At 35.3% G+C, this 25,220-nt stretch overlaps 1 protein-coding gene and 1 pseudogene across 7 annotated transcripts in view; one reads left to right on the top strand and one right to left on the bottom strand.

Annotated features, from left to right (window-relative positions):
- Window positions 1–25,220, top strand: part of BRWD3 (bromodomain and WD repeat domain containing 3) — a 120,646-nt gene that overhangs the window by 82,820 nt on the left and 12,606 nt on the right. For all 6 annotated transcript variants that reach the window (XM_082376966.1, XM_082376969.1, XM_082376967.1 and 3 more), the window contains 15 exons: window positions 1,132–1,208; window positions 1,799–1,967; window positions 3,165–3,278; window positions 7,800–7,907; window positions 11,209–11,333; window positions 12,987–13,069; window positions 14,167–14,278; window positions 15,226–15,287; window positions 15,391–15,546; window positions 16,216–16,336; window positions 17,348–17,473; window positions 17,560–17,638; window positions 21,973–22,029; window positions 23,120–23,260; window positions 24,140–24,214. In XM_082376966.1, the coding sequence (XP_082233092.1) occupies window positions 1,132–1,208; window positions 1,799–1,967; window positions 3,165–3,278; window positions 7,800–7,907; window positions 11,209–11,333; window positions 12,987–13,069; window positions 14,167–14,278; window positions 15,226–15,287; window positions 15,391–15,546; window positions 16,216–16,336; window positions 17,348–17,473; window positions 17,560–17,638; window positions 21,973–22,029; window positions 23,120–23,260; window positions 24,140–24,214 (1,605 nt within the window). The remainder of the gene's footprint in view (window positions 1–1,131; window positions 1,209–1,798; window positions 1,968–3,164; window positions 3,279–7,799; window positions 7,908–11,208; window positions 11,334–12,986; window positions 13,070–14,166; window positions 14,279–15,225; window positions 15,288–15,390; window positions 15,547–16,215; window positions 16,337–17,347; window positions 17,474–17,559; window positions 17,639–21,972; window positions 22,030–23,119; window positions 23,261–24,139; window positions 24,215–25,220) is intronic.
- On the bottom strand, window positions 7,915–11,263 carry LOC309620585 (tubulin alpha-1C chain pseudogene; annotated as a pseudogene). The gene has a single exon. The product of its transcript is annotated as a tubulin alpha-1C chain pseudogene (transcript).

Here is a 25,220-nt window from a genome sequence, read left to right as displayed (position 1 = left end):
TGGTGGCTTCCAGGGGCTTGAGGTAGTGGGGAGTGAGGGGTCCTTGCTAATGGGTTTAGGGATTCTTTTTGGGGTGATGAAAGTGTTCTAAAATTAGTGGTGATGGTTGAACAGCTCTGAATATACTAAAAACCATTGAACTGTATACTCTGAAGGGGTGAAGTTTATGGTATGTGAGTTCTATCTCAATAAAGCTGTTATTAAAAAAGAAAAAAAAGAATTGTTATATTTTAATGTAATAATTGTGTTGTGGTTATGTTTTAAAAAAGAATCCTAATCTTAATAAATATTTATAGTGTAAATGCTTTTTTTTCACAATAATACCTGGGGTATGAGGCAGTTGGTAAGGGTATATATACAAGATAGGCTGTGAGTTATTGTCTAAACTGGAGATTGTGTACACAAGGATGTTATCTATTTCCTCTACCTTGGTACATTTGAGAGCTTACATAATAAAAAGATGATTAACTTTTTTATGGAGAGTAATTATATTAACTTGGTAGAGGCATATAGGTATTTTTATCATTTTTGGGTAGGTATTTTTTAAAACAATGGCTTTCTATAAGGGAAAAGAATCTGGAAAAGAATATATATATTCATATAAATTCATATTTTTTTATGTATATATATACATATAAAACTGAATCAAGAAGGAGGGGATATATGTATACATATAGTTGATTCACTTTGTTGTACAGCAGAAACTAACACAACATTGTAAAGCAACTGTACCCCAATGAAAAACAAACAAAAACCGAATCACTGTGCTGTATATCTGAAACTAACACCGCATTGTAAATCAACTATACTTCAATTAAAAAAAGAAAACAGTGGTTTTAACAAAATTTAAGAGGGTTATATTTGTGTTTCTTAAGGAGTCTATTGTGTCTTTGAAATAAGAAAAGGTGTCTCATATCAGTAAGATAGTAGATGCTAGAAATCTTTAAATACTTGGTAGGCTTAGTTATGAGTTACAAGTATATATAGAAAAATGATTACATACATTTTTAACTAGAACTTTTTTTTGGAGGGGGGAATACAAAAAGTGTTATAAAACAGGTAATATATGCTAATTAATAATATGCTAGTTAATAATAACCATATATCTCAATTGCTGGCTCTTTGTTGCAGGAAGATGAAACAGTTGGCACAAGTGATGCTTCTATAGAGGATCCTGTTATTGAATGGCAAAGTGAAAGTTCCTCCAGGTAGTTTTAATGGTTTTGATTTGGTCAAAATCATTTGACAGTTTTAATGTGAAATTATGTTCTTGTAGGAATTTGGTAAAGCCAGAGTTAAAATAGTATTTTATAGTAGAAAGAGTACTGGGTTGGAAGCCCAGAGACCTGTTGTTTTATCCTAGCTCTACCAATATCTTTTTGCGCATGTCATCATGGGCTTTAGTTCCCTAAAATAGTTCCATCTGTAAAATAAGATTCTTTGTAAATCCAAGATTCTACACCTTGGCAGGCTATGTGTATTTATTTCAGGTTTAAATCAACTATATTTAACCATTTCCAGGGATAAGGAACATCTTTATTTAAAGAAGCTTTTGTGATTTGGACAGGAATTTTGAATTTTAAATCCTGTTATGGGAAACTAAGCATTATACTTTATCCAAGAAGCATTTCACTAAAATCACTTAGGTAATGATCAAAATTCTATATTTGATATTTTTTAATCTTTGGTTAGAAGAAAATCAAACCATGTCATTTATAATGCTGTTTGATTACAAAATGATCATCTTTCAATCATGACGCAAAACTATTCCTTTTCTGAACTTATGTATTATATACAGTGATTCATCAAGTGAATATTCTGATTGGACAGCAGATGCTGGAATAAATTTGCAACCTCCAAAAAGGCAAACGAGACAGGCAACACGGAAAATATGCAGCAGCTCTGAGGAGGAGAATTTGAAGTCACTTGAAGAACGGCAAAAGAAACCTAAACAGACTAGAAAGAAGGTTTGTAAGTTTACAGGTTGTTTTTCTTTTTTTTTTTGTTGTTGGTTTTGGTTTTTGCCTTTGATACTTGAATACTTAACAGTAACACTTCACTTTTCTCTAAAAATAATATTCCGTCTGAGAAACTAAGTAAAATTGTATAAAAGATGTAAAGATTTTTTGAAATTTTTCTGTTGTCAAAAGTAGAGGCTAGAATATTTTCATTATTATTTTAACATTAAATAAAAACACTTTGACAGTTGTTTGTTAAAATGTAGTAGAGTTTTTTTGGGTTTTTTAAATTAATTAATTAATTAATTAATTAATTTTGATTTATGGTTGTGTTGGGTCTTCGTCTCTGTGCGAGGGCTTTCTCCAGTTGCGGCAAGCGGGGGCCACTCTTCATCGCGGTGCGCGGGCCTCTCACTATCGCGGCCTCTCTTGCGGAGCACAGGCTCCAGACGCGCAGGCTCAGCAATTGTGGCTCACGGGCCCAGCCGGTTCGCGGCATGTGGGATCTTCCCAGACCAGGGCTCGAACCCGTGTCCCCTGCATTAGCAGGCAGACTCTCAACCACTATGCCACCAGGGAAGCCCCTGTAGTAGAGTTTTTAAATAAGCCACTGTAGTATAAAAGGATTATTCTTGTCATGTCACCAGTCATAAATTTCTATATCTTTTTGACTTGTAAAATGGAAGGATATGATAAATCATGTAGGGCTTCTTCTATTTCTTTATGTTTTTATTTCATCCCAATGATGGGGGTTTTTTTCCCACTATAATTTCATTTGAATGATGTAAAAACTTAATCCACACAGTTCCTTGAATATTAATTTAAAAATGGATTCTGTATTCATTCTGTAACCTCTTGCTTTAGTAGACAGAATTATCTTCTTGATGGTCATCATTTAATTGGCAAAAAGTTATTGTGTTACTTGTATTGAATTCCTTTGATATACTAGGGACATAAAGAGTAAAATTTGTGGTTTTTAGATAGTATATAGTGTCATATTATCTGTCAGCCAACATTGAACATGTTACTCACTTGATTGTTTTATTGGTACAAAAGTTATGCATAATTAATCGGTAAAAGAAAATGTTTAAAATTTGTATATTTTGTGTTTTATTATAACCTGATGTTTTTAACATTTTCTACCTGCTATTTTTTCTACAACTGTTCATATATTTATAGTTTATATGTTTGTGAACTATATTTTAGAAAGGAGGACTGGTTTCTATGGCAGGTGAGCCCAATGAAGAATGGTTTGCCCCTCAGTGGATCTTGGATACCATACCACGACGTTCCCCGTTTGTCCCACAGATGGGAGATGAGGTAATTGTTTTCTGTTAACTAACGTTTTTCTCTTGGAACCTCAAGAGTACTCACTTTAATATCAGTCTTAGGGCATTTATATTCTCAATTCTATTATAGTTATATGTTCACAGTCTTAACTGTGCTGCTCAATTATATATTTATTGTGGACGGTGACTGAATCTTACTAATTTTTGTGTCCTTTGTAGGGCCTGACACAGAGTCTTTAGTATAGTAGATGCTCAATGAACATTGAGATAAATTGATTGGCTTGTGAAGCCATGAAAATAATTGTCTTTATTTTTATCTTAATTGCCACATAGTAGAATTGAGTAGTATTTTGTTTTTTTTTTAATTTTTATTTATGTATTTATGGCTGTGTTAGGTCTCCGTTTCTGTGTGAGGGCTTTCTCTAGTTGCAGCAAGTGGGGGCCACTCTTCATCACGGTGCGCGGGCCTCTCACTATTGTGGCCTCTCCTGTTGCGGAGCACAGGCTCCAGACCCGCAGGCTCAGTAATTGTGGCTCACGGGCCTAGTTGCTCCACGGCATGTGGGATATTCCCAGACCAGGGCTTGAACCCGTGTCCCCTGCATTAGCAGGCAGATTCTCAACCACTGCGCCACCAGGGAAGCCCAATTGAGTGGTATTTTGAATCCTAATCAAGTCCTAATACTGTTTTTGTTTTGTTTTGTTTTGTTTTTTTAAAAGAAGCCCATGCTCAACCTGATAGAAAATATTCTAGAGGATGATCACCCCTTTCAATGCTTATGGGAAAGTCATTTCACAAACAAGGCCTTCCTACTGAACCTGTGATTGAATAACAGCCATATTTATGATTGGTCAGTCAAAAATTGATTTAAATTCTATACAGTGAAAAATTTTTATTTGATTTTCTTATGAAAGTTATGGTAGCATTGTTATATTTTGAGCCCTAGTTGGCTTGTATAGTCTCTGACATATTGACTAATCATTCATTTTTGAATGATTAAATGCTTACCCACAGTTTTCAACTTAAGACCCATAGTAGGAATGTAATATTATCATCATAATAAAGAAGGAGCAAAACCTTGGAAATGGTTCTAAAAATCTTGGAACCAATAAAAGTTTTACCAAACTTTTCTATAATTGTCTTCTATAGATATTTTGTACCAGAGATAGCTACCAAGTAGCCTTACAATTAAGCTATTACTTATTATTATAATATCTTTTGATATTATTAAAATGTTTCCTTTCCTAAGTGTGTCTTCTTATAAGTGTCAGACTTTTGAGCAATGCTCGTTTGTGTGGTTATTTTAGTAAAACATACTCTGGATGAATGCTGTATGAAAAAACTTAGAAGAGCTTTCTTAGGGGTATATCCAAAATCACTATTTCTTGTATTTATTGCCTTTTTTTATGGAGGCTTAAGAGAAATAATTTTGGATTAATCTTAGAACAGGGAGACTTCCTGGTGGTCCAGTGGTTAAGAATCCGCCTTCCAATGCAGGGAACGCAGGTTCGATCCCTGGTTAGGGAAATAAGATCCTGCATGCCAAGGGGCAACTAAGCCTGCTTGCCACAACTACTGAGCCCGCATGCCACAACTAGAGAGCCCATGCACTGCAACTAGAGAGAAGCCCATGCGCCACAGCAAAAGATCCCATGTGCTGCAACTAAGACCCGACACAGCCAAAAATAAATAAATAAATAAATAAATAAGCAAATAAATATTTAAAAAAAAATCTTAGAACAGAATAAGGATCTGTATACTCTATGATCTGAGACTACTCTCTATTTTATAGGACCATATTTACCTTTCCCTTTATTTTGTTAAACTTAGTGCATGATTATATGCTTCAAGACTAATGTGTATTAGCTAATGACAGTTGTTCAGGTAATGGAAAAGGTGTATAAGTGAATCAGACAGTGAAATACGTGAATTAAAGAATGTTTTTAAAGAACCCATAAAGGCAGAAACATACTTTTATATAATCAGTCTCTTAATGACAGCATTACTTTTTACTTTTAAGTGTTAAGCCTTCATTATTTTGCCTGGAATACCCCTACCCACTGGTCATTGCCTCTCAAAATGCTCATTTTTCAAGGTTTAACTTAAATGCCAACTTCTTCTGCATGTTATCCCTACTTACCATTTGCTTGCCACTCCTTCTTCATGTGCTTTCCCATCTAAATTATTTCTCTCTTATGATACATACTACATTCTGCCTTGTATCATACTCATATATCTACATGTCTGTCCATATCCTTGAGGGAAAGGATTTTATTTTGATGTGTTATCATAGCACCCAGTGCCTTGTACATACATATTTGATCAATATTTGTTGAGTACAGGAATAAATATTTAATAAAGGATATCTGAATAACATGCTTATCATGTTATTGGTAAGCATGGTAATGACTTTTTTTACCACTACAGTTGTGTTTATATACTAATATTTAAACCTTTAAAAAAATTTTACTTGTATTTTTAACTATTAGAAATTCTGACTTAGTGTTGATTGGTAGAATATGTCAGTGTATTTTTAAAATCTCCATAGTATGGTATTTTTTACGTTACTTTCTTCTATTTATCTCTACCACCCCTTTAAAAGTATTATAGGAAATATAAGTTTTTTTTTCTTTTTTAAAAAATTTTTATTGGAGTATAGTTGATTTACAATGTTGTGTTAGTTTCGGGTGTACAGCAAAGTGAGTCAGTTATACATATACATATATCCACTCTTTTTTTTTTCTTTTTTGATTCTTTTCCCATATACGCCATTACAGAGTACTGAGTAGAGTTCCCTGTGCTATACAGCAGATTCTTATTAGTTATCTATTTTATATGTAGTAGTGTGTACATGTCAATCCCAATCTCCTAATTTATTCCTTCCCCCCTTTCTCCCTGATAACCATAAGTTTGTTTTCTACATCCATGACTCTACTTCTATTTTGTAAATAAGTTCATTTGTACCCTTTTTTTTTTTAGATTCCACATATAAGTGGTATCATAATGATATTTGTCTTTCTCTTTCTGACTTACTTCATTCAGTATGACAAATCTAGGTCCATCCATGTTGCTGCAAATGGCATTACTTTGTTCTTTTTTATTGCTGAGTAATATTCCATTATATATATGTACCACATCTTCTTTATCCATTCCTCTGTTGATGAACATTTAGGTTGCTTCCATGTTGCTTCTGGCTATTGTAAATAGTGCTGCAATGGACATTGGAGTGCATGAAACCTAATAAGATTTTGACAAATTACTTCTCTGTGCCCTAGTTTCCTCAACTGCACAGTGGGGATAAAGGTATCTACCTTATAGGGCTCTGGGAAGGATTAAATTAAAGGATATTTGTAGGGCACTTAGGATAGTACCTGAAGCATGCTAGTCTCTCTGTCCTTTGTTATTGTTATTAATCTTTTGAACACCCCTGCCAGCAGAGTGTCCTCTTCATTTGACAGGTGAGCATGTGGAAGGCCAGAGTCACATGGCCTGTAAGGGTAGCACCAACAGCAGTCAGGTCTCCTGACTTCTTCCCTGTCCCCATGGTTGCCTTTGTGTAATGATTGTGGGGTATTTGGATTAATAATAAATAAAGGAAGCAGAGTGGGAAAAACGCCTACAAAGCAGGCCTGCTGTTTGGAAGAAGCTACATGTACAAGAAGGGTGGCATTACTTACATATTCTACTTGCAATCTGATCTTAAGCTTCTCAGGTACAGAGTGCACCCAGGGATATTTAGGAAATATTACTGCAAGGCCATTCACACTGGCATTGTTCTACCCTGGTGGGCACAGGTTTGGGACAATAAGCTGTATCCAGGGTTGGCATTCACTTTAGAAATGTTTGCTGATTGTTTAATCAGATCCAGTATTCTGAACCTTAAAGGAGGCTAAGATTTTTGTGGTTGGGAGGTGATTTGAACCTGTCAGTATGGTGTGAGGACGAAAAAAAATTATTGTGGGAAAGAAACTTTTTTTAATGAATCAGAATATGGTAGTGAATGCTGTCTTAAAGAGGTGAACAGTTTTATCAAGCACTTGGATTCATTTTCCTTCCATACCATGCTAGTTCTGATATTATTTCTTACAAAAGAAAAATTTTAATCTGTCTAGAAATTACTGTATTTAGTAGCCTGTGGTTAGAAATATATATATATATATATATATATATATATATATATATATAATGTGTAGGCTATTAAAATGTTGATGCTTTAGAATGTCAATTACAGTTTGAAAAATATTACTTTAAAATATGACCACTTTTGTGTACATTTGTCATTAGTCTGTTTCTTCAGAAATTTATGAAGGTGCTAAGGAGAAGAAGGACTGTGTGTGTTTTTATTATGCAATATTTAGCGCAGAGCTACATAGGCATGAGTACTGAATGAACATTATTTGATTATAAGTACCTTTATTGTATAAATTTTTTCAAAATTATAATTATTTATATTCTTTGTAAAGAGAAGAGGACATTTGTAGGAATATATTGGGACATATAGAGGTGTTAAATGGTATGCTGCTGTTTAATACCTCATGTTTTTTGTTTTAGCTTATATATTTTAGGCAAGGACATGAAGCTTATGTACGGGCTGTAAGAAAATCAAAAATATACAGCGTTAACCTACAAAAACAGCCATGGAATAAAATGGATCTCAGGGTAAGTTCACCAAATTAATAAGCTATGCAATTGAAGTATCTTGGGAATTAAGTTATTAGCCTGTAGGCTTATTCTCAGTTTCTGGATATTTCACTGTTGATTGTTCATCCAGGATAAAGTGATGTACCATACTCTTGTACAGCTGAGTGTTATGGGTCACATTTTATGGTTCCCAAAATTTGTATGCCACCTGTTGTCTTGATTATTTGACCTAATTTCCTTCAAGCTTCAGATCCTGTAGTGTATACAATTCTATTGATATAATTGGAGCAAAGCAGTAGTTCCATGGTGTGGATATTTTCCTCAGCAGCTTTGTATGTTCTAGAGGCTCTATAAACTGTGACTGCATATGTGGACCACAAACACGCTTGAGATTCTGGCAGATTTAGGATATTGTAAATATCATAAATCCTAAGAAACTCATGACTTTGTGGTGCTTTATTTATTATTTCTTTTGATATAGTACCTATGTAGCTACATGTCATTGAATAAAACAGATATGTTTATTTTTTAGAGAAGGATTTTCTCACTGTAAATACATATTCATTCATTCATTCATACTTATATAAATACAGACAAAGAGACACAGAGATACATACACCATCATTTCTACTTAGGTTTACATTTGTTTTTGTCGTTTTGTTTTTTCGACTCTGAGAACAAGAGACTAAAGGGCAATTTTATGATAGTTTTCCAGGTAAATGAAGGGTTGTTGTGTAATGATGCTTCAAAGGAAGGATGCAAGAGAGAATATGTATATTTATTGAAATAAAGATTTGACACTTGTAAAAATTGTATCAAGGTTGTAAGGTGCTAAAATTTCTTATCAAGTGAGCTTTACATAATCATCTCCTGGGAAACAGGAATGCTACCATCTGTTCTGAATCAGGTGAAAATTGAGGTTTTTGTTCTTGTTTTTTTTTAGAATCAAAGGAATAAATAAACCATATGATTTCCTACTTTAAATTCTAACCCTGTGGTTATAGGAAATTTTAGGAGGCAACATATATGTGGTATAAGAGCCTGGGCTTTGGAATAAGACCTGAATTTCAATCCCAGCTCTGCTATATACTAGTGTATAACTTGAAACAAGTCACTGCACCCATGAGGCTCAGTTTTGTCATCTGTTAAGTGTGACTAATAACAATGTATAAGGATGGTATTATAAAATAATATTGTAGGCACTCATAAATGTAAGTCCTTTTCCCAAACATATACATAACATGTCCACCTGCCTACTTACAAACTGTATTTCTGCTAGAGGAGTGATTCTTTTCTTTTTTTAAATAGAAATATCACTTTTATTGACAAGATAGGGCCACAATGGGCAGCTTCACAGAACACAAATAAGATAGTCCCAAGACAATAGTGTAAAATTGCAGCAGACAGGTTAATACTCTTTACCCTCATCCTCTCCCTCAGCACTATCTGCTCCAGCCTCCTCACTCCTTCTCAAGGGCAGCCATGTCCTCACGGGCCTCAGAAAACTCTCTTTCCTCCATGCCCTCACCCACGTACCAGTGAACAAAGGCACTCTTGACATACATCAGGTCAAACTTGTGGTCCAGGTGAGCCCAGGCCTCAGCAATGGCTGTGGTGCTGCTCAGCATGCACACAGCTCACTGTACTTTGGCCAAGAATCCACCAGGTACCACAGTGGGAAGCTGGAATTAATGCCAACTTTGAAGACGGGGGGCACCAGTCCACAAACTGGATGGTACGCTTGGTCTTGATGGTGGCAATGACAGCAATGACATCTTTGGGAACCACGTCGCCATGGTACAACAGGCAGAAAGCCATGTATTTACCATGGCAAGGGTCACATTTCACCATCTGGTTGGCTGGCTCAAAGCAAGCATTGGCGATCTCTGCTACAGTAAGCTGTTCATGATAGGCTTTCTCAGCAGAAATGACAGGGGCATATGTGTCCAGAGGCCAGTGGATGTGGGGATGGGGCACCAGGTTTGTCTGGACTTCTGTCAGATCAACATTCAGGGCTCCATCACACCTCAGGGAAGCAGTGATGGAGGACACTATTTGGCTCATGAGGCGATTAAGATTAGTGTAGGTTGGGCCCTCAATATCAAGGTTTCTATAACAGATGTCATCGATGGCCTCATTGTCTACCACGAAGGCACAGTCAGAGTGCTCCAGTATGGTGTGTGGGTGGTGAGGATGGAGTTGTAGGGCTTACCTACAGCTGTGGAAACCTGGGTGGCTGGGTAAATGGAGAACTCCAGCTTGGACTTCCTGCCATAATCGACAGAGAGACGTTCCATCAGCAGGGAGGTGAACCCAAAACCAGTCCCCCACCAAAGCTGTGGAAAACCAGGAAGCCCTGAAGGCCTGTGCACTGGTCAGCCAGTTTCCGAATTTGGTCCAAGACAAGGTCAATGATCTCCTTGCCAATGGTGTAGTGACCTTGGGAATAGTTATTGGCAGCATCTTCCTTGCCTGTGACGATCTGCTCAGGGTGGAAGAGCTGGTGGTAGGTGTCAGTGCGAACTTCATCAATGATTGTGGGTTCCAGGTCTACAAGCGCTGCCCTGGGCACATGCTTGCCAGCACCTGTCTCACTGAAGAAGGTGCTGAAGGAGTCATCTCCTCCCCCAATGGTCTTGTCACTTAGCATCTGGTCATCGGGCTGGATGCCATGTTCCAGGCGGTAGAGCTCCCAGCAGAAATTGCTGATCTGGACACCAGCCTGGCCAACATGGCTGGAGATGCACTCACGCATGACTGAGACTTGTAGGGTTCTGTGGGGCTGGAGGAGGCAAGAGGACGGCCACAAAAATCTCCCACTGACAGACTGTCAAGGAGTTCAGGGGAGAAGTAGTGACAAGAGGAGTGATTCTTAACCAGCAGAGCAATTCTTAACTCCCCAGAGAAAAACCTGGGGAGGTTTTTTCAAAATATGTATGACTGAGCTTTACCCCAGACATAGTGAACTCAATTCCATAGTAATAGGTTTAGGAACATGAATTTTAAAAAGGTTCCCAAGGGGATTCTGCTGTTTATCATTGGTTTATAGCCCTGCACTAAACTACAAATTGCTATTAAGGGGTCAAGAGCCATGTCTTATTACTTTTAACACTTAGTGGAGTGCCTAGTATCTGGTGGGTATTAGGATAATTTTTATTTATTTTTTTATTTTTATTTTTAAAGTTTTATTGGAGTATAGTTGATTTACAATGTTGTTTCAGATAATTTTTAAATTGTTCAAATAATAATGAAATAATATGCAAATGTTAGGCAATTATTTATATTGAAAGTAATAATTTATTGGTATTCTCATGAATAGGAACAAGAATTTGTTAAGATTGTAGGAATCAAATATGAGGTTGGACCACCTACACTATGCTGCTTGAAGCTTGCATTTCTGGACCCCATTTCAGGCAAAATGACTGGAGAATCTTTTTCCATTAAGTGAGTATCTATCTTGGATCTTGTGTGTGTGTGTGTGTGTGTGTGTGTGTGTGTATTTTAATCCCTATCATGTATTCTGCAGAGTACAAGTCTTAATGGGAAAGAAAACATGACAGCACTACAGGCTTTAGAGTTTAAAGACCAAGGTTTAATGTTGAATTCTTGCTTTGTTTCTCCACTTAATAGCTCTCTATCTATCTATCTATCTATCTATCTATCTATCTATCTATAACTCAACTGAAAAACGTACAATGTGAGAGTTGTGGGTTTCACTTTTATTTGGGGACTTACTGAGGACTATAGTCTAGGAGACAGCCTCTCAGATAGCTCTGACAAACTGCTCTCAAGAGGTAGGAGGGAATGAGCCAGCGTATATATGATTTTTTGGCGGCTGGGAAATACATGTAGTCAAGCATACATCCTGCTAGTTATTGCTAGTCACAAGGATCAGATATCTCAGTTAATGATTTTAGTGCTTTTCTATATATGGGAAGATGCAAGAATCTGGGGTCATTGAAATTCTTCATTACATATGCATCTTAACTATCTAGGGGCCCATATATCCAAAACACAGAATATTTCATCTTGAATTCCTTTCAGGGTGTGCTGTAGGTCAGCAACTACAGTGGCTAATGACTTGATCCTTGTAGAACTGGAGTGGCAGGCAACATATTTTTGTTTACAGTACCCCCTGTTGGTCATAAATTCAACCAAGGTTTGGGAAGAATGTCATGACCCATTTGTCCCATGGCATTACGAAGGCTTATTCTTAGGTCAGGCAAGGACTTTGTTGATAGGCCACTCAATGTCCTATTTCTGGATTAGGCTTGGGATCATTTGTTTTACTAGACTCTTATAATCCAGGAAATATTCTCCCTTGTTGCTTCTTCTCATATCTAGAGTTGCGCTATTACAATGAATTTTATATGGAACTATGTATGTGATCAATTGCCTCAAGACATTTAAGCATCATTAGTTTTGTTGAAGACCTGGTTACACAATTGGGTAATGTAAGAAACAACAATCTTATAAAATAGACAGGATAAAAGTAATATAGATAGTGATATAGGGCTTCCCTGATGGCACAGTGGTTAAGAATCCACCTGCCAATGCAGGGGACATGGGTTCCAGCCCTGGCCTGGGAAGATCCCACATGCCGTGGAGCAACTAAGCCCGTGAGCCACAACTACTGAGCCTGCACTGTAGAGCCCGTGAGCCACAACTACTGAGCCTGCGTGCCACAACTACTGAAGCCCACGCGCCTAGAGCCCGTGCTCCACAACAAGAGAAGCCACCGCAATGAGAAACCTGCACACCACATTGAAGAGTAACCCCCGCTCACCGCAACTAGAGAAAGCCCGCACACAGCAACGAAGACCCAAGGCAGCCAAAAATAAATAAATAATAAATAAATAAATAAGTAAGTAAATAAGTAATATAGCTAGTGATATAAATAATGTCATAAGTAAATATTTAAGCCAAACAGATCAAACAGATGGGCTTTAATTTAAGTAAAGGCATTCACAGGGACCTTGAGATTTGCAACATTTTGCTCAATACCTCCACATTAAGCATATATTCCTGGATGTTTAGAAAGTAACATATACTGTTATATCAGTATACTGAATCATATGTACTTTACTTTCTCCTCAGGTATCATGACATGCCAGATGTCATTGACTTCCTTGTGCTACATCAGTTTTATAATGAAGCCAAAGAAAGGAACTGGCAGATTGGTAAGTATAGAATTCTCACTGAATAATTATTGTTTGAAGTAGAGTAAGTAACTTTTAAACCGATTTAACAGAAAGAAACCGGTAGACTGAAAAAGCTGTTAGCCAAATTAGAAAAATTAAATTAAATTTTTCTTTTCAGTTACGTTTAGGTGATTTTATGAACATTGTATGTGGCATAAAACATTTTCTGTGAATACCTACTCTATTAGAATACAAATCTGTATTAAAAAGAAAATCTTGAAATGTCAATGGCCATGAAATGGAGTACTTAACACTTGGGCTTTTAACAGACCTTTACTGATTGTGGGTTTCTCTCTCCTTTGTCTCTCTCTCTCTCTCTTTCTCCCCCCCCACCCCCTCTCCCGCTCCCTCTTCATCCTCTTCTACCTCTTTCCATCTACCCCTCTGCCCTCCTCCTCTCTCCCTCTCCCCCTCTCCCTTTTTCTCCCTTTCTCTCTTTCCCCTTCTTATTCTCTCCCCCTCTATTCCTCCCCCTTCACTAGCTGTTTAATCTTGGGCAAGATTTTAACCTCTCTCTGCCTCAATTCCATTATCTGTAAAATGGGAATCACATCAGAACATACCTATAAGGTCGATATGAATAAAATGGTACCTGACACAGAGCAAACACTATGTTATTATCTGCTATTAGTACTTTTAAATTCTCCTTTCTTATGTGGGAGAAACATTTTTGTCCATGTGGTTGGTTTCGTATTCCTTAGCCATTTACAGGTACAAAACTAGCATGAAGAGATTTTTAAAAACAAAATGGTGAAACAAAAAATAGAAGAAACAACTGTAGTATCATATGTGCAGTACAAAAAGCAGTATGTCTAATGATGATCCCAAGTAATTGATAAACGTTAAATTATATGCGGTAATATGTGATTTATTTCAGAATAATTATTAGCATTTGGAAATCAAAATCCTTGAAGAGGGTAAAATGTAAAATTCACATATATGGAAAACTCAGATTGAAACTTCTAATAATGCTGGATACAATGCTGCTTCTGTATTCAACAAAAACTAGCAGTTTAGAGTGGGAACAGAGTGATTATTCTCAAGAGCACTCTTAAGAATTTCTAAAAACATTGTAGGTGATAGATTCCGCAGTATAATAGATGACGCCTGGTGGTTTGGGACCGTGGAGAGTCAGCAGCCTTTTCAACCAGAGTATCCTGATAGTTCTTTCCAGTGTTACAGTGTTCAGTAAGTATATTTATGGTCTTTTACACCTGATATAATACTTTAGTACTACATGGACTTTCTATAAACCCTACCTTACCTAGTCTTATAAGACTTGTACCTGTAAGGAAGTAATCATAATACCTTTAAGGAAGGAATTTGGTGATAAACCTTTTGGTCCAGTATGCATGCTAACACAAAGCAGGAACTGAAGACTTATTTCTGCCTCCCTTATTCCTGTATTTTCTCTTAAGTATTTCTATTTTAGACAAGAATTACAATTATTATTTCATGAAGAATACTGAAATTAATTCAGTGTTTAAATTAATTGTTACAGCTGGAATATAATACTAAATATTTACATAGTCTTTTATTTAATGGTATGAATTCTAGACAGGAGTGACTGCATTATGTTTGGATATACTGTTTGTCTACAATTTACTTTTGTTCTTCATGAAATACCAGAGTTGTAAGATTCCTGATAAATAAAGCTTTCTTCCCAAGAATGATAGAACAAATGTTTATTCCGTGAAGATTGACTTTTAGCCTCCATATTGTAGATCAAAAGGGAATAATAAACTTTTGGAGAAGCTATAATACTCAACCTGTTAGAATAAAGTAGGTTATCTCATAGAAAGAAGTGATCTATTAAATCGACTTTTTTAACCTGAATGGAATTTTCCAAAGAGATCTTTTTATTCCGTACCCTGGCTTAACATTGAATGTATGCTTGGTTGGAATTTAAAAAAAAAAGGGCCAGCAGAACTAAGAGTAAGCTTATGACTCTCTTTCATATTGATGGACCATGTTTTCTCTATTAGAGGCTTATTATTATATTTGTGTAAGCAAAGTTGTACTTCAAGGAAACTGTATTGTCCCTTTACAAATTTCACCCCCAAGAAGTAATGCAAATGATGCTAGTATATAAAGTGTCATCTGAATTTGATTTGTATCTTGTTATTTTTTAATAGCTGGGACAATAACGAGAGAGAAAAGATGAGTCCCTGGGATATGGAGCCAATTCCAGAAGGAAGTAAATATGCTTTTAAAAAATGAATTATAATTTTTCTAAAAGAAAAATGGCAATATCATGATTCTAGAAACTAATTATTTCTGATTTTTCACTTTATGCATAGCTGCCTTTCCAGATGAAGTTGGTGCTGGTGTTCCTGTGTCCCAGGAGGAATTGACTGCTTTGCTATACAAACCTCAGGAAGGAGAGTGGGGGGCTCATTCCAGAGATGAGGAATGTGAACGAGTTATTCAGGGCATCAACCACCTTCTTTCCCTGGGTATGGTGAATGTGAAAGAATATTAGGAAGATGGGAAGGAATAAGGAAAACCAGCAGAATTATAAGTTTTGTAAAAGGAAATGCATTTTCTCACGGTATACTTTTAACTCAAGAGGCACGGTGATTCTAGTTTTAATAATAACATTTTTATTTGCTTGGCCAAAGTAATGACTGGCAAACTTTTTCAGTTCTGGGGCTGTAATAGTGAAGGCAGCCATATAGGGTGTCTTTTACTTTCTTGAGTCATTTTGGCTCTCTAGCTATTCCCTGAGCCTAACTTTGGATCGATTTTTTGGTAAAGACAGTGGGTGCAGTAATATATTTTACTCCATGACTACTTATATTTTCTGAAGTATATCACGAGACATTTGACATTTATCCAGAAAAGACATAAATTTGAAGTTAAACACAGTTCTCCTTTAATTCTGTCTTGTTTTTACCTGATTTGAACCAGTGTATCATGCATGATTGATTCATAGATAGAATGCCCAAATAAAAAGAATAACATTATAATAGTATTGGTCTAGTTTTTGCATAATTGAATCATCAGCATTTTAGAAATGTAGTATTATATTGCCCACCCTTCTTGTTTATATGTGTTTTTGTTTGTTAACATGAAATGTTAGTGTTCTTTATAATTGTCTTTTTTTTATTTTGTAAATGTTGTAGATTTTGCCAGCCCTTTTGCTGTTCCAGTGGATCTCAGTGCCTATCCCTTGTATTGTACTGTAGTTGCTTATCCAACTGACCTCAACACCATCAGGCGGAGACTTGAAAATCGCTTTTACAGGTCTGTTTAGTTTTTATCATTCCTAAAAGCTTGTATAGTTTTATATCTTTTGCTTTCCTTTTTGCATAATGATACACTGAGATCTTTGTTTTCATAGTGTAAAATAACCGTTCAGAAGACCCACTCCAAAATTTCTCCTGAAAATTTGGAACACTGATTTCCCTTTATTCAGTAGATTTTCACTCTTCCAGGGTAAGAAGGGGTATGGACAGGGAAGAAATTATGACTAGCACAAGTCACATATGAAACAAAAACTACAGTTAATTTTAGCTTATTAAAGGCAGATTAAGTAGTTTGTGGATTCATCCTGATTATGGTGCTCCAGGGACTTGGAGCATGTTTTAAATCCCCTGTTGGGGAATTAGGCAGCAGTTAATTAGATTTAATTACCAGCCCCAAAGTGTGTATAGAAAAAGCCAAGTTATTTTTTCCTTGGTTTTGGTTGGGAGTGGGGTGATTATGGGAAGGCAGTGGAGGGCAGCTTTTGCTACCTCTCTCACCCTAGAGTCTACTGTGTCCTAACCACAATTATTCCATGAGATGGTTATAAATATAACCAGTTGGGTGTATTTTATATCTTTACCTATAATTTCATTCAATAGTATATATCATAAAAGCAATGAGATAAAAATCTGTCCTTTTTGTTTTTTGCTTTTCTCTGAAAATGAAACATTCTTCTGTTGACTTTATCAAAGCACTATTTGTTTGTTTTTGTTACTTTGACCTTGGTCAAATCACTATTTACCCACAATGCCGTAGGTCAGTTCTTTTCCAAGTTTTCATATCCAAGTTTATAGTCCAGTGGTTCTGAACTCTTGCCTGTGATTCAAATACTCTAACTGTATACCTTTATTAGTGCACATTAGTCACACACATATATTGAGTCACATACATATATTTGAACACCTTTGACATATCATGTTTAAATGCCTAGTTGTTCTATGTTGTCTAATCCTAGAATAGACTTTAAATGTATCAACCAAGAGTAACAGGGTATTTTTTCTTTCATAGGAGAATATCAGCATTAATGTGGGAAGTACGCTACATTGAGCATAATGCTAGGACTTTCAATGAGCCAGACAGTCCTATAGTTAAAGCAGCCAAAATTGTAACTGATGTCTTACTTCGATTTATTGGGTAAGAAGCAGTTTTATCTCCCATAGAGGCTGACTTCTGACTTCTAAAATTTATTGAAATGTATTTTAACTTATTTGTCTTCTCAGGGATCAGAGCTGTACTGATATACTGGATACTTATAATAAAATTAAAGCAGAAGAGCTAAACAGTACTGATGCAGAGGAGGTAAGAATCACAGCATGATTAGTAGGCATGAATTCCTTTTCTGTCATTTAAAGTACAATAAGTATTATATGTAAGTGTTAAAACTGGCTATGAGCAGTGAAGCTGATTTCTGAAAGCTGGCTGAACACCTGCATCTTTTTGTATTAAACTCTTTAACCTATATGTAGATAATATATACCAAAAATGTAGTGGTGCTACAGTCAGAGAGAGGTGGTCAGTCATCCTTTTTGACATAGTGGGTTTCAGTGATGAGAAATCAATACTTTATTTTCCAGCCCTTGAAAACAGGACAAGGCACTAAACAGTGTTTTAAAAGAATGGTTAGTTGATGGAAGTTTTAGTAGGGATTAATTTTCTACACAGTATATATAAAATTTTTAAGTATTTTATAATTTTAAACTTGAAAGTCTACATTTTTAGTAGTTTCATGGAATTGCTATTTGATTTCCTTTATGAAAATTTGCAAACATAAACCAGTTTTTCTTAATGAAATGGAATTAGTATTGTCAGTAGACCCTCATGTATCTTATTTCCCCACACAGTCATATCCCTAATTTACATTAAGCTATTTGTGACTAGAGTCTATGATAGAGAGAAGCAAAAACCAAGATAAGAGGCTTAAACAGTAATGAAAAGTGATAATTCAAAAATATTTAATGGAAAACAATTCATCCCAGGGATGAGTGACTCAAATATGCTGGATTTTATTGCAGTGGCTATTATTGTACAGAGGTATTTTACATGTTTATATTTTCTGTACTATTAATTCCCAGAATGGTAAATCTCCAGTGTTTTTAAAAATCACAAAAATGTATTTGACTATAAAATGTTGTAAGTATTATTGAAGTTAAATGTTATTTACCTATTAAGGAAAACTCAGATATGCCAATTAGATATTATCCTCCTGAAACTAATGAAAAATGTATCATTCTTACTCCTGATATTTTCTCTGACCTTTCATATAAATGCGTTTTGATTCAGAATTTGATGTAGCAAGAATACCTCCTCAAAGTAGCATTACTTGGATTAGAATAGGAAATTAAAGTAAAATGTAATTCAGCAACCTTATTTTTCCTTTCTTCCTCCCTCCCTCCCTCTCTCCCTTCCTCCCTCCCTCCCTCCCTTCCTTCCTTTCTTTCAACATTTAAGTTCTACTCTTTAAGTAAATTGTAGTTATACAATACAGTGTTATCAATTATAGTCACCATGGTTTACATTAGATCCTTATATCCTCAGACCTTATTCATCTTCTAGCTGGGAGTTTGTATCCTTTTACCACCCTCTCCATATTCCCCCCCACCATCTGGACCACCACCCAACCGCTTTTCTGTACTCTGTTTCTATGAGTTTGTCTTTATTTTTTTAAAGATTCTACATATGAGTGATACCATGCAGTATTTGTCTTTCTTTGTCTGACTTATTTCACTTAGCATAATGCCCTCAAGGTCCATCTGCATTGTCACAAATGGCAGAATTACCTTCTTTCTTAAGGCTGAATAATATTCCATTGTGTATACATATACACCATATCTTCTCTGTCCATTCATCTGTTGACAGACAGATTGTTTCCATATCTTAGCTATTGTGAATAATACTGCAATGAACATGGGAGTACAACTTTATATCTTTGATATCTTGTTTTGATTTCCTTTAGATATATGCCCAGAAGTGAGATTGCTGGATCATATGGTAGTTCTGTTTTTAATTTTTTGAGGAACCTCCATACTGTTTTCCATAGTGGCTGTACCGATTTACATTCCTACCAACAGTGCACAAGGACTCTCTTTTCTCCACATCCTCGCCAGCACTTGTTATTTCTTTGTCTATTTGATAATAACCATTCTAACAGGTGTGAGGTGATATTTCACTGTGGTTTTCATTTGCTTTTCCTTGATGATTAGTGATGTTGAGTGCCTTTTCATGTACTCGTTGGCCGTTTGGATGTCTCCTTTGGAAAAATGTCTATTCAGTTTCTCTGCCCATTTTTTAATTGGATTCTTTGTTCTTTTGCTATCAAGTTGTTTATATCTTTTGGATATTAACCCCCTATCAAATATATGATTTGCAAATATTTTCTCCCATTTGGTACATTGCCTTTCATTTTGTTGATGGTTTTCTTTACTGTGCAGAAGCTTTTTAGTTTGATGTAGTCCCACTTGTTTATTTTTGCTTTTGTTGCCTTTTATTACCTTTGGATTTTGTCACATCCAAAAACATCATTGTCAAGACCAATGTCAAGCAGCTTACCCCCCTGTGTTTTCTCTTAGGAGTTTTATGGTTTTATGTCTTACATCCAAGTCCTTAATCCATTTTGAGTTGTGTTTAATGTATGGTGTAAGATAGGTGTCCCGTTCCATTCTTTTGCAGGTGGATATCCAGTTTTCCCAGCACAATTTATTGAAGAAACTATCCTTTCCCTATTTTATATTCTTGTCTCCTCTGTTGTAAATTAATTGACCAATATGCATGGGTTTATTTCTGTGTTCTATTCTGTTCCATTGATCTGTGTGTTTTATGTCAATACCATACTCTTGTGATTACTATATCTTTGTAATATAGTTTGGTATCAGGAGGTGTGATGCCTCCAGCTTGTTCTTCTTTCTCAAGATTGATATTAGAATTCTTTTATATGGTTCCATATGAATTTTAAGATTATTTTCTATTTCTGCAAAAAATGCTGTTGGAAATTGTGTTGAATCTGTATATTGCTTTGAATAGTACAAACATTTTAACGATATTAATTTTTCCATTCCATGAGCATGGACTATCTTTCCATTCATTTGTGTATTCTTCTGTTTCATCAAGGTCTTATAGTTTTCAGTGTCCAGATCTTTCAACTCCTTGGTTAAATTTATTCCTAGGTATTTTATTCTTTTTGATGCAATTATAAATGGCATTATTTTCTTAATTTCTCTTTCTGATAGCCCATTATTAGTATATAGAAGCACAACTTATTTTTGTATATTGATTTTGTATCCTGCAACTTTACTGAATTTGTTGATTAGTTCTAGCAGTTTTTTGGTGGAGTATTTAGAGTTTTCTATATGTAATATTATGTCATCTGCTAACAGACAGTATTACTTCTTCCTTTTTAATTTGGATGTCTTTGTTTTTCTTGACTAATTGCTCTAGCTAGGACTTCCAATACTATGTTAAATAAAATAAGAGTGGGCATCCTTGTCTCGTTCCTGATCTTAGAGGAAAAGCTTTTGGGTTTTTTCCATTGACCATGAAGTTAGCTGTGAGTTTGTCATATATGGCCTTTATTATGTTGAAATAAAATCTATACCTATTTTGTTATATCTTTTGGATGTTAACCCCCCAGGGAGTTTTTATCATGGATGGATGTTGCTCACCTCAGAATGGAACTCTGGGTTAGAATAGAAAATTAAAGTAAAATGTAATTCAGCAATTTTAGAAAGGGAAGCCAATGGCTCATGAGCTACTTTGCTTTCTTTTTTAAAAAAAATTTTATTGGGGTATAGTTGATTTACAATGTTGTGTTAGTTTCAGGTGTACAGCAAAGTGAATCTGTTATACATATACATATATCCACTCTTTTTTAGATTCTTTTCCCATATAGGCCATTACAGGGTACTGAGTACAGTTCCCTGTGCTAGACAGTAGGTCCTTATTAGTTATCTATTTTATATATAGTAGTGTGTATACGTCAATCCCAATCTTCCAATTTATCCCTCCCCCACCCTTACCCGCCTAGTAACCATAAGTTTATTTTCTACATCTGTAACTCTATTTCTGTTTTGTAGATAAGTTCATTTGTAGCCTTTTTCTAGATTCTCCGAGGCATTACCAGTGTGCTTCACCATCACCAAGTTAATAGTGGTGTGTGGGCCTTGCCTCTTTGTATTAAAAAACTAACCCTCAGAGGGATACTTAACTGAATCTTATGTTTTAATAAACATTCATATTTTCCCTATAGAAAAGAGATGTATTTCTTGAAGTAGCAAAAGATTAATCATGAGTAATTCATGATTATAGTATATTAAATTAGCATGTCATATAAAATAAGTTTTCTTAAAAAATACTAACATTTAGGTACAACTTTAGATACCAATGATTGTATTTTCCCCCTCATTTCCTATTCTGATTTAAAGAGAAACCTCATTTACTCTTCTTCTCCCAGTATATTTTCCAACTTGTATATAGCATGTAGGTGAAGTTTGGAGTGAGTCTCCCTCCCACCTTTGTTCTGTTGCCTGCTCCAATGAGGGAGTTAATTTTGATTATATTTGCCATTTCTTTGTAAATTTTATCTAATTTGTAAGACTGAATATAACTTAATATCTTCTCCCATTCTTCCTTTTTAATTTTAGGATACAGAAATGGTTGATTTAGATTCAGATGGTCCTGGTACTTCATCTGGAAGAAGGGTAAGTGAATAAATGAACTGCTGATAAGAAAAAATTCAGGCTTCCTGTGTCAGGGATCCCTAAGACCAACTCCACATATTTGGAGAGTTGCTAGAAAGACTTAATGGAACTCAGTATATATACTTGTTAACTCATCGCTAAGGTTTATGACAGTGACACAGTAAGGATACACAGCTGGATCACAGGGAAAAAGATACAGGCAGAGTCTGGAGGAATCCATGTGCAGGTTTCTTTATGTTCTCTCTCTCCTCTGAAGGGCCACACAGAGTACATTCTTTCCCCACAATGAAAATGTAGCAACATGTGTGTGATTAGAGACTGAGCTCCCAAAGAATTTATTGGGAGCTTGCTATGTAGACCCCATCTAGCTAGCACCTGCCAAGATTCCAGACTCCCAGAAAGCAGGAAAGCATAGGAAATGTACAGGAAAGTGAATGTTCAGCACAAGTGACATTCTTTGTACAAACAGTGTGGGCACAGTAAACCACCTTTATTATTTAGGAAAGAGTTCAAGTATCAAGTTCCTAGACGCCAGTCAAGGGCCAACCTTATAAGCAAGCCCTGCTAAAGATAGCCTCAGGTCTGTTATGTTAACTCTGTTCTGCACACTTCTCCTCTATGATAATTAGACAAACATTTGTTGTATATAAGGAAAATGTTTCCTTTCAAATACTGAAACAGATTGTGTAAAAAAGGCATCAAATAGTAAAGGCAAGAATATATTATGACCACAAAGGGTTTACTTAAGAATATATATATTGTTCAAGTGTTATTTTGAGAAAATTATGGTGCCATTGTCAAATATTCTTAACTAGCAGCAAAGACTAAGGTATTAAAATTATTGACCTTGTAGATTTTCTTAAAATGAGAATTCAGAATACTAGAATTCTTGCTGTTTCTAAGAATATAATATCCAGTTTTTATTTGTTTATATTTTTGCCAGGGAGAATGATGTTTAATCTAAACTAAGAAACTTTTAAATAGCAGCTGCTCTATCTTATATAGATATATATTAACATAGGAAGACAGGAGAAAATCAATGAAGACTTAAGGAAAGAGCTTTTAGATATAATTATTTTAAAATCTACAGGTCAAATGCCGAGGCAAAAGACTGTCTTTAAAGTGTGATCCTGATGCTTGGAGAAAACAATGCACAGAACTGTTGGGCCTCATTTATGAACGTGAAGACTCAGAGCCATTTCGACAGCCATCTGATCCTCTTTCCTACCCAGTAAGTATAGTTATTTAAATAATTACCAATACGTAATTTCCCATAAATGTCCATGCTAAGTTCTAGTTAAGAGCCCTTTCCCCCCTTTCTTCCTTCCTTCCTTCTTCCTTCTTTGTTTGTGTATCTTTGAATTGTGAAAGTGGGTAGTGTGATTAGTCATGACTTTTTAAAATGCCTGACATGTACTTTGTAAATTACACAGTTGTAAACCAAATTTTAATCTAAACATCTTTGCATTTCCTTCCTGCTTTTATTTTGCATATTTGTTTAATGCATTTTATTAACTTCTAATAAACTTCTACATACTGGAGACCCTTGATAACATATGTCAGCCCTATTTAATTTATAATAAATAAGTTATTCAATATGATCACTTAGAGTAATCAATATACCATATTACTTTTCATCAAAGATAAAAGCATGAGAACTTAAATTACAGGATTCCTTTTCTAGGAGTATATCTATTTATATGTTGAATAACCTTTTAGTATAGATAGCAAATCTGTTTTAGCTTTTTCAGAAAAAAGGTACAGCAATATTTCAGAAATACATCAAACCATCCTCTGAAATTAGTAAACATCGGTATTCTCTGCATACACAGGTTTCAGTTGGGAAAAAATATTATTCAAATAAGGAACAAAATTACGTTCAACAAAACTTGATTTGTTTTTGTAGGGGGTTTAGGTAGAATAAATTAGTTTTGTGTTTTTCATGGTAGAGGAGAATGGTAAATGTAGAATTCCTTCATCTTAAATTATAGTCAGTAAACACATAATTCCTATTTATGGATCTTTGAGCTTTAAATCATAATTGCATTGCAAGTCTTGATATTTTGTTGTGGTGGTCTGGAAATACAATATATCTTCTTTACCCTAATAGGGCCATCAAGAGCAAGAGGGCGAATCCTCTGAGTCAGTTATTCCAGAACGACAACAAGATCCATCTCTTTGTGAGGTAGGCCTAGTAGTCTCTTAAAAGGCATATATGTTCTGGTTGTTTTTGTGTTGTTTTACTTTTTTAAATCCCAATACTGTAAACAAACCTTTTATAATTTGTAAAGCTATTTTTCAACTTTGCTCACTATCTTTTTACCTTTGAGTTTTTGGTTGTTTATTTTTTGTCTTTTAAACAACACATGCTCTGGAGAGTTCTTTGTAGCATCTGGGTAGATGTTTGTTTGTTTCTATAGGCCTAAAGCTACTGTAGCAGAGTAGAAAACATCAATTACACAACATAATTATGTCTGTAATTGCAGCTGATTGTTCCCAGTGGGACTTTATTCAGCAGGCTGACTGGGTCTTTTGAGTTTTGGTCATTGTATTACATGAAGTGCCAATATTTTTTCTCTATGAAAATCTTTGTTTCATAAGCCATATTATGTTGGAATATACTTTGGTTTTTATGATTTAAGCAAAAAAATTTAAGAAGATACATTAAGATCAACTGTGGTTCCTCATACTTTGAAAAATATTTTCTCTTTTTATAATACCTTTCTTCTGCCCCTTCATCTGGCCCTTTGGCTTCTCCTTTGAGAGAAATGTTGTGCTTTTATTTCTTAATGATTCTAAGTAGGATGAAGGATCTAATATTGACTATGGTTTTCACTCCAGAACATGTTTATTATTGGTGGTTGTGGTATACATAAGTATAAATTTCAGATATAATTCCATATGATAACCCTAGGAATATCTTAACTAGACTTGAAAGATTTAGGTTAAAATAGAAAGAATATTCTCCTACCCCTAACTAATAAAAATCAAACTAATTATGAATCTGAGACTGAAGACTTTAGATGAAGCACAAGTGTCACATTTATTAAAAAACAAAAAGATAGGAGAAAGGCACAAACATGACCAATTTGATTTTGACCTTCAACTAATGACAGTTTAGGTAGAATGCCCTCATGCCAACTCCCTGGCACATTGCTCAATGAAAGTAGAAGATGGGATTATTCACACAG

The sequence above is a fragment of the Balaenoptera borealis genome, assembly GCF_965194805.1.
Source record: "Balaenoptera borealis genome assembly, chromosome: X".
Lineage (NCBI taxonomy): Eukaryota > Metazoa > Chordata > Mammalia > Artiodactyla > Balaenopteridae > Balaenoptera > Balaenoptera borealis.
This window is presented reverse-complemented; position numbering and strand designations above follow the sequence as displayed.